The following is a 20,576-nucleotide window of genomic DNA, read 5'->3' as shown; positions in this document are numbered from 1 at the left end:
TTAAGTTTACAACCTCTTTATATACGCCAATGTTCTGTTCTATAAGTCATAATTACAAAACACTGATTTATTACAGAAGTCACTTACAATAGTTAATGTAAATACTAACTTGTATAAAATACAAAATGTATTTCATCCAGAAATGTTTAAACAGAAGACTCCCCAGGACTCTTAGAGTGTTGAAGCAAAGTCGTGTACAATATGAACGAAACAGAAGAAACCAGCCAAACAGGGAGGGACAATCTACGAAATGCAAATTTACATGTTTCCCCTAATGAACACAACCCCAGAAAGACACAGGTGGGAGGAGACAGTGCTGAGATGATGGGTGGCAGTGTGGGTGGGGTGTTAGCTGGTATCCGGGGTGGCTGTCTTGCTGCACAGTCGACCCAGGAGGCCTGCCATCTGCAGCAGAGAGTTCACGCCCTCCGCCACCTTCATGTGGGTGTAGCCTATCTCCTGAGAAAAGGGACAGTAGAAAAGGAGCGAAATGGAGAGGTGATATGGCTTACATTTTGGCACTTTTCAGCCATTCTGTTTTACCCAACTAAATCCTTTCAGAAAAAAAAGATAACACAGGAAAGGATCTGACTTAATCAGAGACATACATAACAATATACAACTGCAGACTTGTTTTATGTCTCTTACCTTTATGAACTCCAGCTTGAGATACTCCGGCATCTGGAAAGTCTTACACACTCTGAAGATGTTACCGATGATGTCCTCAGGGGAGTAACCCAGGGCCCACAGCTGCTCAATAATCTAAACAAGCAATTGCATATCAACAGATTCTTTTGACCATCTGTAAACATATAGGTGACTATCCAAATAGTGTGACACACATACATACATAGATCACACACAAGTTTTGGGTCATTTAGAAATGTCCTTGTTTTTGAAAGAAAAGCACTTTCATTTGTCCATTAAAAAGGCCAGCATCCCGGAGTCGCCTCTTCACTGTTGACGATGAGACTGGTGTTTTGCGGGTATTATTTAATGAAGCTGCCAGTTGAGGACTTGTGAGGCATCGGTTTCTCAAACTAGACACTAATGTACTTGTCCTCTTGCTCAGTTGTGCACTGGGGCCTCCCACTCCTCTTTCTATTCTGGTTAAAGCCGGTTTGCGCTGTTCTGTGATGGGAGTAGTACACAGCGTTGTACGAGATCTTCAGTTTCTTGGCAATTTCTCGCATGGAATAGCCTTCATTTCTCAGAACAAGAATAGACTGACGAGTTTCAGAAGAAAGCTCTTCGTTTCTGGCCATTTTGAGCCTATAATCGAACCCACAAATGCTGATGCTCCAGATACTCAACAAGTCTAAAGGCTAGTTTTATTGCTTCTTTATTCAGCGCAACAGTTTTCAGCTGTGCTAACATAATTGCAAATGGGTTTTCTAATGATCAATTAGCCTTTTAAATTATAAACTTGGATTAGCTAACACAACATGCCATTGGAAAACAGGAGTGATGGTTGCTGATAATGGGCCTCTGTAGGTATATATATATATAAAATACATATATATATATACATATATATATATAAAATATACATATATACATATATATATATAAAATATACATATATAAAATATACATATATAAAATACATATATAAAATACATATATATATATATAAAATACATATATATATATATAAAATACATATATATATATATATATATAAAATACATATATATATATATAAAATACATATATATATATATATATATAAAATACATATATATATATATAAAATACATATATATATACACATATATATATATATATATAAAATACATATATATATACACATATATATATATATATATAAAATACATATATATATATACACATATATAAATATATATATATATACACATATACATACATATATAAAATACATATATACATACATATATAAAATACATATATAAAATACATATATACATATATAAAATACATATATACATATATAAAATACATATATATATATATATAAAATACATATATATATAAAATATATATATATAAAATATATATATATAAAATATATATAAAATATATATATATAAAATACATACATATATATATATATATAAAATACATACATATATATATATATAAAATACATACATATATATATATATAAAATACATACATATATATATATATAAAATACATACATATATATATATATATAAAATACATACATATATATATATAAAATACATATATATATATATAAAATACATATATATATATAAAATACATATATATATATAAAATACATATATATATATAAAATACATATATATATATAAAATACATATATAAAATACATATATAAAATACATATATAAAATACATATATATATATAAAATACATATATATATATAAAATACATATATATATATATAAAATACATATATAAAATACATATATATATATAAAATACATATATATATATATAAAATACATATATATAAAATACATATATATATAAAATACATATATATATAAAATACATATATATATATATAAAATACATATATATATATATAAAATACATATATATATATATAAAATACATATATATATAAAATACATATATATATATAAAATACATATATATATATAAAATACATATATATATATATAAAATACATATATATATATAAAATACCTACAGAGGCCCATTATCAGCAATCATCACTCCTGTTTTCCAATGTTATGTTTGCTAATCCATGTTTATAATTTAAAAGGCTCGGTCAAATAGCCCTTACACAGCCTGGAAGTGTGTTTTGGGTCATTGTCCTGTTGAAAAACAAATGATAGTGCAAACCAGATGGGATGGCATATCACTGCAGAATGCTGTGGTAGCCGTGCTGGTTAAGCGTGCTTCGAATTCTAAATGAAAAAAATATATAAATCACCAGCAAGGCACCCCCACACCTCCATGTAACACGGTGGGAAATTTGGGCTGCAATCAGAGGTGCAGTTAACTCTAATGAACTTATTATCTGCAGTCGCAAAAACCATCAAGCGCTATGATGAACCTGGCTCTCATGAAGACCGCCATAGGAAACGAATAACTAGAGTTACCTCTGATGCAGAGGATAAGTTCCTTAGCGTTAACTGTACCTCCGATTGCAGCCCAAATTTCCCACCGTGTTACATGGAGGTGTGGGGGTGCCTTGCTGGTGATTGTTTTTCTTCTCCATTTAGAATTCAAGGCACACTTAACCAGCATGGCTACCACAGCATTCTGCAGCAATACGCCATCCCATCTGGTTTGCGCTTAGTGGGACTATCATTTGTTTTTCAACAGGACAATGACCCAACACACACCTCCAGGCTGTGTAAGGGCTATTTGACCAAGAAGGAGAGTGATAGAATGCTGCATCAGATGACCTGGCCTCCACAATCATCCGACCTCAACCCAATTGAGATGGTTTGGGATGAGTTGGACCGCAGAGTGAAGGAAAAGCAGCCAACAAGTGCTCAGCATATGTGGGAACTCCTTCAAGACTGTTGGAAAAGCATTCCAGGTGAAGCTGGTTGAGAGAATGCCAAGAGTGTGCAAAGCTGTCAAGGAAAAGCGTGGCTACTTTGAAGAATATAAAATCTATTTGGATTTGTTTAACACTTTTTTGGTTACATGATTCCATGTGTGTTATTTCTGCCTTCACTATTATTCCACAATGTAGAAAATAGTAAAAATAAATAAAAACCCTTAAATGAGTAGGTATCCAAACCTTTGACTGGTACTGTGTGTGTAATATATATATATATACATTCTAACTAATCAGTTATTGGTCACTTCAAGAACCATGCTTAAACGCTACAGAAATAAGGGTTATTCATTGAGAGCCATATGATTATATTTATGTCTACTGTTATTGAATGTGGATTGCAATACCTTGTAAGCCTCATCAATGTTTGCATTGACACAGTGTTCCAGCATGCTTTTCACCAACAGGGGGTGTGGCTCATCACACACCTGAGAAAAACAAACAATTCTTTACTTTTCTTTCCTTTCGAAACAGAGCTAGGCATTTTGTCAACTTTGCATTCTAAAATGACTGAAAAAGACAGGTTTGGTAACAGAACTGTACCTTGAACACATTCTCACTGTTAATGTAGCCAAACCCAGAATTTGTGGACTGTAGGTTATTCAGCGCCTGATGATGCAAAAAAGACAGCTTAAGTTATGATATAGTTTCACACGTCTCAGCCAAACTTGGCCCAAAAGTACAAGACACTATGAGGAGCCATGGATATACATTGTTCAACAAACTTCAGATTTTTAAAGGGTGCCATGTTTACACCCAAACCGCCTAAGACATTCCCAATCTAGTCAATGGTAACAGGAATGCTATTCTCATGGAACCCTTAGTGCCAACATGGAGGTTGAGGACAGTTGGCCCTTTTCCCCACCTGTCTCATGTCTCCCTGGGCGGTGAAGATGATTGCCTCCAGGCCGTCGTTGCTGGTGACCAGGTTCTCCCTCTCCACCACCTCCAGCAGACGCATCATGATCTGCTCGTCCCTCAGCTTGGTGTAACGCAGGACTGCACAACGTGACTGGATGGGCTCTGTGGAGGAGGGGGCACAGCAACATGGAAGACCATCACAACAGTGAAAAGCCAGGTTGGTTTTGTAATGCGACTGTCGCTTACACTAGGGTCTGTATTAAATACGACAGCATCGGTGTTGAACTGTTAAATCAAATGTTATTTGTCACATGCACCGAATACAACCTTACCGTGAAATGCTTACTTACAAGTCCTTAACCAACAATGCAGAATTGTTAAATCTTTTCTCAAAAATAAATTAAAAAGTTAGGACAGTCACCGATGATCTTGTCGGAGGCGTTGCATGCCAGAGCAAAGCGTGTGGTTTTAGAGTATATCTCCATGGTCCTCCTCAAGGCCTGCTGGGCTCCGTCTGTCATACTGGTGGCACAAGCACAGCCGTTACCGACACAGCCGTTAGAGGTACAGGTACACTAGATCAGCTTAGATGTCGTGACCCTCAGTTGACTTACCTGTCAGCCTCATCCAGGATGATGATCTTGTGTCTCCCTTTAGGGAGGGTGACTTTCTGCTGGGCAAACATCTTGATCTTGTTTCGAACTACATCGATGCCTCTGATGAAGATGGATGACAATGTGTTAGTGTAGGCTTCACTTTCTAAAGAAACACAACATGATTTTAACCCAAAATGCTGCTCCTGGACTCACAGGTTGTGCACTTAAGTATTCCAGTGTGACATTTTTCATGGTAGACTTCACTTACTCACCTGTCATTGGAGGCGTTCAGTTCCAGGACAGCATCTTTCATGGCTGGGCCCAGAAGAGCTCGCGCCAAACACAGAATACTGGTGGTCTTTCCTGTACCGGGGGGACCCTATAATATTGATACTTGTGTTTAAAAAGAGATGGCATATGAAAGATGGCATAACTTGCATACTATTACTCTGCTGCACCAACATCTCAGTATGTAATATCAAATAGTTATGATTTAAGAACGAATCATTTCAGTCACTCACTGCAATAATGATGTTCGGCACATTTCCCTCTCTGGCAAACACCTGTAAGAAAGAATGGAACAAGAATTCATACAGGTAGCTATTATTTAGCATCAAATGTATTGAAACTGTCAAACTACTGTAACATAAAATACTGAGGATACTTTACCTCCAATCTGCTAACAGTCTCCTCGTTGCCTACTATTTCATTCAACTTCAAGGGTCTGTATTTTTCAACCCTGTGAGATATTCGCAACACGCATAGCTATCAGCAACAAGCAATTCATAGTGATTCACACAATATATTGATATATATGGAGGGTAGATATGTGCGGCAGGTAGCCCAGTGGTTGGGCCAGTACTGAAAGGTTGCCATTTCAAATCCCCGAGACGACACGGTGACAATATGTCATTGTGCCGTTTAACAAGGCCGGGCTGTGACCGCACTCTCCGCGAGGGTGTCAGGGAGGGTTGGGATATGCAATAAAAAACACACATTTCCAATTCACGTATGTGTATAAAACACGCTTGTACATGTGCAAAATAGGACAAATAAGCACCCACCAAAGTATTATTGCAATAACTTTCACTAGTAGTTAGCTAGCTAGTTAGCTGTTGCTCTATGAGATGCTTAACATAGCTAGTTACCAGTATATATTTGACATAACATTACATAACAAGCCATCTACTTAATTTGAGAGGCATGCAGAATAGGTTTGTTTTCATAGCTAATAGTATGCCTTGCATAGCTAAGTACAATGCTAGCATCTGTACTCATGATTGTGCTGGCTAGCTAAATTAGCCATTAGCACTACTAGCCGTGATGAGCGATTTCAGTCCGCTAAGAAAAACAAAAATACTGCAATTAGCCAACTAGTCTAGCTAGTAAACCTTACCATGGAAGCTCATATCCACTACTAGACAACTTCGCAGGGGCCTCATCTTTCTTCGGTTGAACTTCTGTTTGAATTTGCTCAGAATCTACCTCATTCATCGCCACGTCCATCTTCTCGGGTGCACAAAACTCCCGCCACGACAGGAACCAAACAGCTGGCGCTAAACTGACGTCATTTCCTTGAAGATGCGAACAGTCTTCCAACAGTAGATTTTCATACCAGCCAGTTGGTTGTTTGGCCAGACATTGAACAACACAGTGGGCCAAGTTTATATTTACGACAAAATCCTGGCTTTGAGACCTTGCATGTGTGTGATTGATTCAGCAATCCGAGATGGCCGTTACAAAAGGGATTTGCTCCGGGTCACCCAGGTAAGGTCGCTTGCGCATCAGTGTGATCAGACAAACCGGCGGGTCTAAGAAATTAGAGTGAGATAGCCTATGTCCAAATCTCAGTTAGTAGTTGCATGATGTCAAATAATTACAAAATGGAGGCTTACCCCCTTTATTGTTCGAAGATGCCACCCTTAATGTTTTCCTATCCTCTTGGCAAGGATCTGGGATATCCCATTCGAAATGGCTGGGTGGAATGAAACATCATGTAGCATCAAGGCCATTCGATCACACGCCCTTGCGTCAATCACAGGGATAGTTCAATGCAGGCCAAATATCTCTATTGTGCAAGCCTTGATTTATTTATCCATTCTTTTGGAATCCAAAAATCAACTGATGTTGGTTTGATTTGCATTTTGCAAGGTGCCCCTCCCATGCCCATACACTGTCCAAGTTATTCTAGGCGTGACCACCACAGAGGCACGTTGGGGCTAATTAAAACAGCAATTAGTATCGATTGCACCAAGCACCCGCTGTTGGCCTAGACAAGACATACAGTCATTGCTGTGTTTTTATAATATTTAATGTGAGCTTCTCTCAATAAGATGCCGTGTGCACCAGACACTGGTAGGCAGAATGACCCACTGTATTAGCCTAATCATTAGCCTAGATTAATCTATGGACATTTCAATGCAAAGTAGCCTAATTACGCATTCATTTCCTTAACATAATTAGTGTACAAACCATTTATTTATTTTTAGCATAAAAAATATACATTTAATGTATTTTATTTTTGCCCTGATCCACCATTCCACAATCAGAGATCACAATTTAACAATTCGTAAGCACTTGACAGTTTGTTATTCACAGGTACTTTTTATTGGTGCGCTGAAGACCAATGCTGTAGACTTGATGGGGGCAGTTTCAAAGACAGCGTGCGAGGCTGGCGACAGGCGATGATAGGCTAGGCGGGGAGAAGCAGAGCTGGGGAGGGTTTGTTGTGTCTGGTTCTTTCTGGAGCTCCCTGTTATCGAAAAGTCCCTTGGTTCCAGCATTTCTCGTAGACTTTTCAAAATAGGCCACAGTACAATTTTCTGTGACCAATCACAGTTGGTAGGCTGCGTACCTGTCGACAGGTAAGAATATTCGCTAAATAAACTTGTCGACATGTTTCTATTAGAGAGCCACAAAGTTGATACATTGTTACAGTTCAGTTAGCAAGCAGCTGACTGCAAATTGATACCAGGAATCAAACGAACTTCCGCTTATTGGTCCTATGACAGAAACAAACTGCACCTGTCAGCATTAAAATCACAAGTACAGGTAGTTAGTATGTAAATAAAATCTAGGAAGAGGGATTCAGTTTCATTAACACGAGAAAGAGTAACATCCATGATAGAGGAAAACGGGACCAAATTTATTATGACAACAACATAGGTCTACTGTAGTAGGCTACCATAGATGTTGAACAGCAGCCTACATGCAGTATAACATTGACTTGTCAGCATTCACTCTCCTCTCACACATACTTCTTAACAGTTAAGAGATCTCAATTTTATAACGCTCCCATTTGGCCCCTCTTAACAGAGAGAGAGTATCTGTCATTTTCCTACATAATTCTAGCTCTGAGAACAATGACACACAGCACTCTCATTGTTCCTGAACTCAGTTGGGCACAGATCTGATCATATGTTTGTTCCCATTTGCTCCTACTGTGTTTCAGTTAGAGCGTAGGAGAAAATAAAGTCCATTATGGAAACGGCTCTGAATGTAACTAAGAGTTGTGTTGAAATTGTGAGGTTTCCAGTGAATTCTGAAATGATGGATGAAGGTTTCTTGGATCTGTCCTATTTGATTACAATCATTCCCTTGTGCACTACTTATAGAATCGCAGGAAGTTTATTGCAAGAATAGGAATGTAATACAAAGTCTTTATTATCTTGGGTTTGGTTAGTTGATTATACACTGAGTGTACAAAACATTAAGAACACCTGCTCTTTCCATGACAGACTGACCAGGTGAATCCAGATGAAAGCTATGATCCCTATTGATGTCACTTGTTAAATCCACTTTAATCAGTGTCGATGAAGGGGCGGAGACAGGTTAAAGAAGGATTTTTAAGCCTTGAGACAGTTGAGACACGGATTGTGTATGTGTGCCATTCAGAGGGTGAATGGGCAAGACAAAATATTTAAGTGCCTTGGAACAGGGTATGGTAGTAGGTGCTAGGCACACCGGTTTAAGAACTGCAACGCTGGTGGGTTTTTCAAGCTCAACAGTTTCATGTGTGTATCAAGAATGGTCCACCACTCAAATAATATCCAGCCAACTTTACTGTGGGAAACATTGGAGTCATCCCTGTGGAACGCTTTCAACACCTCTTAGTCTGTGCCCCGATGAATTCAGGCTGTTCTGAGGGCAAAAGGGTGGGGGTGCAACTCAATATTAGGAAGGTGTTCCTTATGTTTGGTATGCTCTGTGTATTACTTCTTTAGAGAATGAAATATTGCTCCTTTAATGTTGCTTGTTCCCCCAAAAAACATTTCAGGTGATTCAGGATTTCATTACATGCATACAGTTGAAGTTGGAAGTTTACATACACTTAGGTTGGAGTCATTAAAACTTGCTTTTCAACCACTCCACAAATTTCTTGTTAAACTATCGTTTTGGCAAGTCGGTTAGGACATCTACTTTGTGCATAACAAGTAATTTTTCCAACAATTGTTTACAAACAGATTATTTCACTTATAATTCACTGTATCACATTTCCAATGGGTCAGAAGTTTACATACACTAAGTTGACTGTGCCTTTAAACAGCTTGGAAAATTTCATAACATGATGTCATGGCTTTAGAAGCTTCTTATAGGCTAATTGACATCATTTGAGTCAATTGGAGGTGTACCTGTGGATGTATTTCAAGGCCTACCTTCAAACTCAGTGCCTCTGCTTGACATCATGGGAAAATCAAAAGAAATCAGCCAAGACCTCAGAAAAAACTATTGTAGACCTGCACAAATCTGGTTCATCCTTGGGAGCAATTTCCAAACGCCTGAAGGTACCACGTTCATCAGTACAAACAATAGTACGCAAGTATAAACACCATGGGACCATGCAGCCATTATACGGCTCAGGAAGGAAACACGTTCTGTCTCCTAGAGATGAACGTACTTTGGTGCGAAAAGTGCAAATCAATCCCAGAACAGCAGAAAAGGACCTTGTGAAGATGCTGGAGGAAACAGGTACAAAAGTATCTATATCCACAGTAAAATGAGTCCTATATCGACATAACCTGAAAGGCCGCTCAGCAAGGAAGAAGCCACTGCTCGAAAACCGCCATAAAAAAGACTACGGTTTGCAACTGCACATGGGGACAAAGATTGTACTTTTTGGAGAAATGTCCTCTGGTCTGGTGACACAAAAATAGAACTGTTTGGCCATAATGACCATCGTTATGTTTGGAGGAAAAAGGGGATGCTTGCAAGCTGAAGAACACCATCCCAACTGTGAAGCACGGGTGGCAGCATCATGTTGTGGGGGTGCTTTGCTGCAGGAGGGACAGGTGCACTTCACAAAATAGATGGCATCGTGAGGAAGGAAAATGATGTGGATATATTGAAGCAACATCTCAAGACATCAGTCAGGAAGTTAAAGCTTGGTTGCAAATGGATCTTCCAAATGGACAATGACCCCAAGCATACTTGCAAGCAAAGTTGTGGCAAAATGGCTTAAAGACAACAAAGTCAAGGTATTGGAGTGGCCATCACAAAGCCCTGATCTCAATCCCATAGAAAATGTGTGGGCAGAACTGAAAAAGTGTGTGAGCAAGGAGTCCTACAAACCTGACTCAGTTACACCAGCTCTGTTAGGAGGAATGGGCCAAAATTCACCCAACTTATTGTGGGAAGCTTGTGGAAGGCTACCTGAAACATTTGACCCAAGTGAAACAATTTAAAGGCAATGCTACCAAATACTAATTGAGTGTATGTCAACTTCTGACCCACTGGGAATGTGATGAAAGAAATAAAAGCTGAAATAAATCACTCTCTACTATTATTCTGACATTTCACATTCTTAAAATAATGATCCTAACTGAACTTTTTTCAAATTAAATTGCGATATTGTCAATACGATATATCGTCAAAAATAATATCCCGATATGTAACTGTTTCGATTCGCCACCCCCCCACCCTCCCATTCATTAATATCTATACAATTCATCTGAAAGCCATGCTTCACTATTCTGAAATTACATTTCCTTAATAGGCAACTCTGTTTTTCTATGCACCTTTGTGATGTAAGGCCATAGAACTAGAATTAAGATTCTAATTCCATGTGCAAGTCTTTCCATGAGAAAGTTATGTAATTTCCGGTGTATGTATTTTGTGTGAACAGGCAGGAGCATGTGGACATCCTGTTGTAGCTGGTTTTGTTTAGAACCCACCGCCACAGTGGAAGAAAACGTCAGCTCTTGGCGCCAGGCCTACACAAACTCGGGCTACAGCCAATCCCTGACCTCTCCCGAACATATGTGCAAGGCCTGCGGAGGCCAATTCAACACCATCGCTAGGAAGGTAAGAGGCACTGGGTAATACCTTGATAAATATTGTAAAGGAGGGCTGGCTGGCCAGCTCTCATCTGAAATTTGGGTAACAGAGTGTGAATTCAAAGTCTGGAACAGCATAGACTCAAGAGGATTTGATACAGATGAGCTGCTACAGACTCCAAAGTAACAGATTTGATTGTCAACAGAGTTACTAGAATTTAGACTTCTATGATTCACTACAATTCTTAGATTCACTGTCAGTAAGTAATTAGTCAGTAGCTGACAGTAACTGACCCTGTACTAGTCAGTCTTACAACACAGAGATGCTCATGTTCTGGAAAATCCAATACAGTTGGCTACACCTCTAGAATAGTGACTATATTTTTTGAGAAGGCTGTTTAAATCACTAGCAAATGTAGGTCAGTTATTTCTCCTCCAGCAGGCCTTACCCTCCTGACATGTTTGCCTGCCAGTTGCCACACACAATCTCACCTGCAAAGTAAACAGCAACTTTTTAATTGCATTTTATATAAGTTATTACTGTACGTGCATCACCAGTTTACATGGAAGTAAGATCTTATCATCTTTTCTATATATGTGCCAACAGCTGTTGCCAGAGGTTAGTTATTTCTGTGAGAAAAGTTGGAGGAAGTTTTTGTACAGTATGGCTATCATACTTGATTCAACTTCTCAACTACTTATCAATAAGGTTGTAGTCTAGAGCTCAGGTAGCCTGTGCAGTGCACACACACTGTTATTCTTTCACACCCCGTACTGTGACCGGTCATTCCTTGGTAAGAGTTTCACCCTCACTGTGTCCTGTCCTCCTCTCTCACTACCCCAGCATGTCTGCGTGGACTGCAAGAAGAACTTCTGCGGCCACTGCTCGGTGCAGCTGGAGCCGCCATGCCTGCGACTCTGCCACACATGTCAGCACTTTCACGGAACCCTATTCGACCGCGCCCAGTTGATGCGACTCAAGGTGTGCCGCTGCTCTTTAAAAAAAAAAAATGTAACAGTTGATGGCAAATAAACAAGGACAAATGCATTAGGTTAAGGTACATGTCTAACTATATATATTGTAGCTAAGTCAAGTGAAAGCTAAAGCAATAACACTTTTCATTCTGTTATTCGTATATCTGTGTAATAACACTAATTACATTAGTTACATTTTATTAAGATGTCAAGTTTAGTAACTGCATTATAAGTGAGTAGTAATGGAGTTGAGCGTTGTTTTGTAATTACACAGACAAATAGGGAATATCTAAATAGTGTTAGATGGAATTCAACAATAACCCCAAAAACTAGGTGCGGGAGCTGCGTGACTACCTCCACCTGCATGAGGTGCCCACCCAGACGTGCCGGGAAAAGGAGGAGCTGGTTGAGCTGGTCTTGGGCCAGCAGACCCCTAGCACCAGCACCAGCAGTGAGACCGTGTCCTCCCAGCCCAGGGCTCACAACAACGTCCCTTCCCCAGGCACACCATCCCCTCTCCAGACACAGGGCCCTATCAGCCCTGACACATTGAGCCCAGAGCAGCCAGAACAATCAGCCCCTGAGGCAGAGCCAGAGTCAGAGCAGATATCTGAGGAGGAGGATGAAGAAGAGGAGGACGAGGGTGAAGAGGTAACTGCTAAGTTCAATGTTTTGGGATTGATTAATCAGTAGCTGTTAGATAAATGGATACCCATCACCACCAAGGGGATAATCAATGTCAGACAGCAGCAGAGACAGACCCAAAGACCAGACAGAATACACGTAGACCAGACAAAATAACATTCAGAAAGGTTGCTGTTTTTTGTTTAGCAAACCGCTGTTGACAAACCCAAAGACCAGACAAAATACACACTGGCCAGACCAAACAAAACAGACCAGACAAAATATACATTATTATTTTTACCCACCTCCATGGTTGTCCTGTTGCTGCAGTCATCAGACAACGAGGAGACCCTGATCCCCGGCCGCAGGGCCTCTCTGTCTGACCTGAGCTGCGTTGAGGACATCGAGGGCCTGAGCGTGCGCCAGCTGAAGGAGATCTTGGCCCGCAACTTTGTCAACTACAAGGGCTGCTGCGAGAAGTGGGAGCTGATGGAGAGGGTCACCCGCCTCTACAACAACCAGAAGGACCTCCAGAACCAAGGTGAGCATTTCCAGTGTGTGGTCCTGTGAGGCTAAGTTGGTAATAGCGTGGCGCTAGCAATCCCAGGGAAGTGGATGCGATTTCCGCTGGGGTCACATATATGAAAATGTATGCACTCACTGTAGACTACTCCAAGTGTCTGCTAAATGGCATATATTATATCTGGGGATGACTGGTGTGGAATTTTAGCCTGTAAAAAAATATATATTAATATCAGTTCAATTCTTTGTTTATTTTTTCCAGTTTCAAATACAACAAGTAAAGAAGGTAAGGGATTTGTATCAAGTTCTAAAGACAAGAGAAGCATGATCAAAAGCATTTTGAGAAGCACTTGAAGATCACCCAAATCATCCACTGATCCAAAAGGAAATATTTGTTCCCACTGCTTAAATGTGTCCTTTTATGGGCAACCTGACAAATATGAAACAATGAAAGATGACCCAAGTAGTTATTTAGAATACACTCAATAGAGACCTCTCCTCTTTCCTCTGTCGTTGTACCATAGACCCTGCGGCTCCCAAGAGCCAGGAGGAGAACCTCTGTCGGATCTGCATGGACTCACCCATTGACTGTGTTCTGCTGGAGTGTGGCCACATGGTCACCTGCAGCAAGTGCGGCAAGCGCATGAGCGAGTGCCCCATCTGTAGGCAGTACGTGGTACGGGCGGTGCATGTCTTCAGGTCCTGATGCATTGCCACAGGGAGGGACACAATGGACAAAATGGCATTACTGCCACCACTGCTCAGTGATAGCATAGCTTACAAGAATAAACTATATAATGCACACTCTCACTCATTCAAACAGTCTTCTTCACACTGGTGTTCCAGAGAAATAACCTGACTCCACTTTTCCGGGTTCTCAGTGTCACGTTCTTGAAAATGATCGGACCAAGGTGTAGAGTGAGTATAGTTCCACATATTTATTTAAGTGAAACTAACAAAACAAAACTTACAAAGACCGTGAGGACGTAGTGCCCAAACACACTAACAATCAATCAATATCCCACAAAACACAGGCGGGGAAATAGCTACCTAAATATGATCCCCAATCAGAGGCAACGATAAACAGCTACCTCTAATTGGGAACCATATTAACACCAACATAGAAATAGACATACTAGATAACCCCCTAGTCATGCCCTGACCTACTACACCATAGAGAACCAAGGGCTCTCTATGGTCACGGCGTGACACTCAGTTTTTCTACTCCACCTGCACCTATTGTTTCTGATCTTTCAGCGTCTTACAAGAACTCAAGATTTCAGTACAATAACTTTGTTATTCAAATAGTTTTACTCTGTTGTTCATATCAATAGCAAAACGGAGAGAGTGGCCAGAATAGTGCTATTTGACCAATGGTGAGCAACACTCAGGGCCCCATTTTGACAATGCGAATAAGCGGCGGTAATGTAAGAGACCAAAATTTGGAAAACTTCTAAACTGTTTATTTCCAACCTTATCGCCTCAAGCAAGGCTTGGAAAAAGCAGGCTTGGATATGACGGTGTGGATATTTAATGCAGGCAATGCAGTAGTTGTGTAATTGGTGCATTAAGTGGCGCACAGAATATTTGAAGTGCTAAAGTCTGTTTTGCACCCTCGAAATGTCACTCACTGACTTCAGTACCTGCAACCCAGCTGATCTGTTAATTGGTCTTGTGGTCCAGAGCCATCTTTAGGTTGCAGTGCACTTGCTAAGCATAGAACCCAGGCCTTATTTGTCTTATGGGCGATCCTTCAGACACAGAGATGTGTGGTGGTTGAACATAGCATCCTAGGAGTGGAAACAGCCCTTTCAATGCAATTGTCTGCATGTAGCTCACCGAAAGTACTTGAGGAGGATCAAGGAGGCATACGGCTTGGTTTCATTTGCCCTTTTATGGTCAAAATACCCTTTAACTTGTAGTTATTTTATCAAAACTGGAAAAGAACACACATTGACTTGACAGTTCATACAGTTCTGTAAATGAGCCACAATGGGAACATTTTCTGAAATGTAAACCATGCACAGTAGATATGCATTTATAAAAATTCTCTGGATGTTGTCAATTGTTTGCTGTTGTTTGAGGGTGGTTCTGTGACCTTACCCCAAATTAGGTTTGAGGTAAAGAGAGCTGACCTCGTTTGGCAGCATGTCTACATTCTAAGGCTCTCACCATCCCCCTCTTATCAGCAAGTGCCCAAGAATGGAATGCTCATTGACTACGCAGTGCACTGAATGCACTCGTTTCCTAATGACAAGTTGATGTATTATGTTAACTTCTAGTTTATCAAAACATCAAAGTGTTCTGCAAATTTACTTTTGTTTCTGTGAGTGTTTTTTAGGAGGGGTTCATTCTATTCCGACTGTAGGCAATTCAGTTGGTAGAGCATGGCGCTTGCAACGCCAGGGTTGTGGGTTCGATTCCCACGGGGGGCCAGTAATAAAATGTATGCACTCTACTGTAAGTCGCTCTGGATAAGAGCGTCTGCTAAATGACTCAAATGTAAATTGAGATTGAATTTATGAAATTAGGGGCAATTTTCGATAATTAATGTGAATTGGAATGCATTTGTCAAATTTCCTGTAATTGAAATGATTTGCCAGCCCTCTCTGCAACTAACATTTATGGAACATGTTGTTTTAAAATCATAGAGAAACATAACAGTTCACTTTTAAATGGTCTTTCTACTGTACATCTTGTTTTATAGGTAATGAATGTACCATAAAACTGCTCATATAAGGAAAATGCACTTATACTAATGTCTGTTTTAGTGAATTCATATCCGCTGGGATAGACTCTGTTCATCCCAGATACCCAGTCTGTCTGAAATGAATGTACTGGTTTTAAGTTGTTTAGCTCCAATAACAAAACCATTTCTTACTGTGATGGCCAATATCGCAAATAGATTTTTATACTAGTCTGTTTGATATGTCTGTTGTCAATAACTATGATAATATCATGCAACAATATTAATAATCTCACGTGTAGTTTGCAGAGAGCAGGTGAAATAAGATATGTCAGTGTCATGACACAACTGGATCCATTTTTTTTATTTTTTTTACAAACTTCTCGTCACCCATCTCGTTTTTATCCTGGACATCATTTTATACAAGCCAGGTTGTCAGTCAAGTCACTCCTTCTTTCTGAGGAGTGTTTTCTGCACAAATGATAACATACAGTGCCTTGCAAAAGTATTCATCCCCCTTGGTGTTTTTCCTATTTTGTTGCATTACAACCTGGAATTTAAATAGATTTTTATTTGGATTTCATGTAATGGACATACACAAAATAGTCCAAATTGTTGAAGTGAAATGAAAAAAATAACTTGTTTGAAAAATAAAAAAAATACCAACGGAAAAGTGGTGCATGCATGCAGTTGAAGTCGGAAGCTTACATACAGTTATGTTGGAGTCAATAAAACTCGTTTTTCAACCACTCCACAAAGTTCTTATTAACAAACTATAGTTTTGGCAAGTCGGTTAGGACATCTACTTTGTGCATGACACAAGTAATTTTTCTAACAATTGTTTACAGACAGATTATTTCACTTATAATTCACGGTATCACAATTTCAGTGGGTCAGAAGTGGCTTTAAACAGCTTGGAAAATTCCAGAAAATGATGTCATGGCTTTAGAAGCTTCTGATAGGCTAATTGACATAATTTGAGTCAATTGGAGGTGTACCTGTGGATGTATTTCAAGGCCTACCTTCAAACTCAGAGCCGCTTTGCTTGACATCATGGGAAAATCAAAAGAAATCAGCCAAGACCTCAGAAAACAAATTGTAGACCTCCACAAGTCTGGTTAATCCTTGGGAGCAATTTCCAAACGCCTGAAGGTACCACGTTCATCTGTACAAACAATAGTAAGCAAGTATTAACACCATGGGACCATGCAGCCGTCATACCGCTCAGGAAGGAGATGCGTTCTGTCTCCTAGAGATGAATGTACTTTGGTGCGAAAAGTGCAAATCAATCCCAGAACAACAGCAAAGGACCTTGTGAAGATGCTGGAGGAAACAGGTACAAAATTATCTATATCCACAGTAAAACGAGTCCTGTATTGACATAACCTGAAAGGCTGCTCAGCAAGGAAGAAGCCACTGCTCCAAAACCGCCATAAAAAAGCCAGACTACGGTTTGCAACTGTACATGGGGACGAAGATTGTACTTTTGGAGAAATGTCCTCTAGTCTGATGAAAAAAAATAGAACTGTATCCATAATGACCATCATTTTGTTTGGAGGAAAAAGGGGGACGCTTGCAAGCCGAAGAACACCATCCCAAATGTGAAGCACGAGGGTGGCAGCATCATGTTGTGGGGGTGCTTTGCTGCAGGAGGGACTGGTGCACTTCACAAAATAGATGGCATCCTGAGGAAGGATATATTGAAGCAACATCTCAAGACATCAGTCAGGAAGTTAAAGCTTGGTCGCAAATGGGTCTTCCAAATAGACAATGACCCCAAGCATACTTCCAAAGTTGTGGCAACATGGCTTAAGGACAACAAAGTCAAGGTATTGGAGTGGCCATCACAAAGCCCTGACCTCAATCCTATAGAAAATTTGTGGGCAGAACTGAAAAAGCGTGTGCGAGCATGGAGGCCTACAAACCTGACTCAGTTATAGCAGCCCTGTCAGGAGGAATGGGCCAAAATTCACCCAACTTATTGTGGGAAGCTTATGGAAGGCTACCCGAAACGTTTGACCCAAGTTAAACAATTTAAAGGCAATGTTACCAAATACTAATTGAGTGTATGTCAACTTCTGACCCACTGGGAATGTGTTGAAAGAAATAAAAGCTGAAATAAGTCATTCTCTCTACTATTATTCTGACATTTCACCACATAAAATAAAGTGGTGATCCTAACTGACCCAAGACAGGGAATTTTTACTAAGATTAAATGTCAGGAATTGTGAAAAACTATGAAGCCCCTAAATAAGATCTGGTGCAACCAATTACCTTCAGAAGTCACATAATTAGATAGATTGCACACGGGTGGACTTGGATTAAGTGTCACCTGATCTCAGAAAGGCCCCAGAGTCTACACTGCCACTAAGCAAGGAGCGCCACCAAGCAAGTGGCACCATGAAGACCAAGGAGCTCTCCAAACAAGTCAGGGACAAAATTGTGGAGAAGTACAGATCGGTGTTGGGTTAAAAAAAATATCAGAAACTTTGAACATCCCACAGAGCACCATTTAAATCCATTATTAAAAAATTGAAAGAATATGGCACCACAATAAACCTGCCAAGAGAGGGATGTCCACCAAAACTCACAGATCAGGCAAGGAGGGCATTAACCAGAGAGGCAACAAAGATGCCAAAGGTAACCCTGAAGGAGCTGTGAAGCTCCACAGCGGAGATTGGAGTATCTGTCCATAGGACCACTTTAAGCCGTACACTCCACAGAGCTGGGCTTTACGGAAGAGTGGTCAGGAAAAAGCCATTGCTTAAAGATGTTTGCCAAAAGGTGGGAGACTCCCAAAACATATGCAAGAAGGTACTTTGGTCAGATGAGACTAAAATTGAGCTTTTTGGCCATCAAGGAAAACGCTATGTCTGGCGCAAACCCAACACCTCTCATCACCCCGAGAACCCTATCCCCACTGTGAAGCATGGTGGTGGCCGCATCATGCTGTGGGGATGTTTTTAATTGGCAGGGACTGGGAAACTGGTCAGAATTGAAGGAATGATGGATGGCGCTAAATACAGGGACATTTTTGAGGGAAACCTGTTTCAGTCTTCCAGAGATTTGAGACTGGGACGGAGGTTCACCTTCCAGCAGAACAATGACCCTAAGCATACTGCTAAAGCAACACTCGAGTAATTTCAGGGAAAACATTTAATTGTCTTGGATGGCCTAGTCAAAGCCCAGACCTCAATCCAATTGATAATCTGTGGTATGACTTAAAGATTGCTGTACACCAGTGGAACCCATCCAACTTGAAGGAGCTGGAGCAGTTTTTCTGTGAAGAATGGGCAAAAATCCCAGTGGCTAGATGTACCAAGCTTATAGAGACACCCCAACAGACTTGCAGCTGTAATTGCTACCAAAGGTGGTTCTACAAAGTATTGACTTTTTTTGGGGGGGGGGTGAATAGTTATGCACGCTCAAGTTTTCTGTTTTTCTGTCTTATTTCTTGTTTGTTTCACAGTAAAATAATATTTTGCATCTTTAAAGTGGTAGGCATGTTGTGTAAATCAAATGATACAAATGATACGAAAATCAATTTTAATTCCAGGTTGTAAGGCAACAAAATAGGGAAAATGCCAAGGGGGGTGAATACTTTTGCAAGCCACTGTAAAATGTGTGCATACATTTAGTTAAACCCAACCCAATATCTAAACATTCCAAACAACATATTTTACCCTTACAGAACACTCTTCAACAAAGAAAGCTCATATTTGCCACATACAGTATAGTCTGGCACACAATGTAGGTAGTACTGCTGCTTCTTGAGTACCTGATTTACTTGCAAGGCAAGGTCTGTTGATATATCCCCTTAACAGTATATCAAATGTGTGACAGACTACTAATTACAGTATTTAAAGAAAAGCCTCCTATATAATGCCTTCTTTCTGATGGGATTTCAATGCGAACTTTGGCCTCAAAAGGCATAAAATATAACCTTAATGTAATGCATGTTTGTGTCACTTTTTTGCCCAGAGAGTCCTATAGTTATTGTTTTCTGAGGACCTACATTCTTAGAAAAGGGTACTATCTAGAACCTAAAAGGGTTCTACGGCTGACCCCTTTCCACAGAGGGTTCTACATGGAACCAAAAATGATTTTTACCTGGAACCAAAAAGGGTTTTCCTATGGGGATAGTCGAAGAACCCTTTTTTCTAAGAGTGTACATTTACATTTTTACATTTTAGCAGACGCTCTTATCCAGAGCGACTTACAGTAGTGAATGCATACATTTAAAAAAAATAAAAAAAATTGTATTGGCCCCCCGTGGGAATCGAACCCACAACCCTGGCGTTGCACACACCATGCTGGCATTGCAAACACCATGCTCTACCAACTGAGCCACAGTGTAGATATCCATGTGAATTTGTGATTGGTGACTTTAAAATTGAGGTGTTTTTGAATTTTTGAAGACAAATCAATGTACTATTCTTAAATGATGGACGTATTTTGAAGACTATC

General features: G+C 39.7%; 2 protein-coding genes across 2 annotated transcripts; one reads left to right on the top strand and one right to left on the bottom strand.

Moving 5' to 3' along the window:
* Nucleotides 1-2: 2 nt before the first annotated feature.
* Nucleotides 3-6,536, bottom strand: rfc2 (replication factor C (activator 1) 2). Its single transcript, NM_001141314.1, is given in 11 exon segments — nucleotides 3-459; nucleotides 649-762; nucleotides 3,921-4,001; nucleotides 4,117-4,182; nucleotides 4,439-4,596; nucleotides 4,856-4,956; nucleotides 5,049-5,150; nucleotides 5,303-5,409; nucleotides 5,552-5,593; nucleotides 5,700-5,769; nucleotides 6,427-6,536. Coding segments are annotated over 11 exon segments (1,062 nt in total). The 3' UTR covers nucleotides 3-348.
* Nucleotides 6,537-6,632: 96 nt separating this feature from the next.
* On the top strand, nucleotides 6,633-14,237 carry LOC106603629 (E3 ubiquitin-protein ligase rififylin). The gene is made up of 7 exons (XM_014197517.3): nucleotides 6,633-6,797; nucleotides 11,152-11,330; nucleotides 12,147-12,284; nucleotides 12,611-12,928; nucleotides 13,232-13,442; nucleotides 13,686-13,709; nucleotides 13,948-14,237. The coding sequence occupies exons 2-7, from the start codon at nucleotides 11,160-11,162 to the stop codon at nucleotides 14,127-14,129; spliced, it is 1,044 nt and encodes a 347-aa protein (XP_014052992.1). The 5' UTR covers nucleotides 6,633-6,797; nucleotides 11,152-11,159; the 3' UTR covers nucleotides 14,130-14,237.
* The last annotated feature ends 6,339 nt before the right edge of the window (nucleotides 14,238-20,576 follow it).

Source organism: Salmo salar, chromosome 04, assembly GCF_965601325.2.
Source record: "Salmo salar chromosome 04, fSalSal1, whole genome shotgun sequence".
Taxonomy (NCBI): Eukaryota; Metazoa; Chordata; class Actinopteri; order Salmoniformes; family Salmonidae; genus Salmo; species Salmo salar.
Note: the sequence above shows the minus strand (reverse complement) of the source record. Positions and strands in the feature narration are given on the sequence as shown.

Excerpts from the sequence above, each read along its gene's own strand:
- LOC106603629 (XM_014197517.3), top strand. The coding sequence starts at position 11,160 with ATGTGGACATCCTGTTGTAGCTGGTTTTGTTTAGAACCCACCGCCACA. Across the intron at positions 11,331-12,146 it reads TCAACACCATCGCTAGGAAG|CATGTCTGCGTGGACTGCAA; the intron begins GTAAGAGGCACT and ends TCACTACCCCAG. Across the intron at positions 13,710-13,947 it reads AAATACAACAAGTAAAGAAG|ACCCTGCGGCTCCCAAGAGC; the intron begins GTAAGGGATTTG and ends GTTGTACCATAG.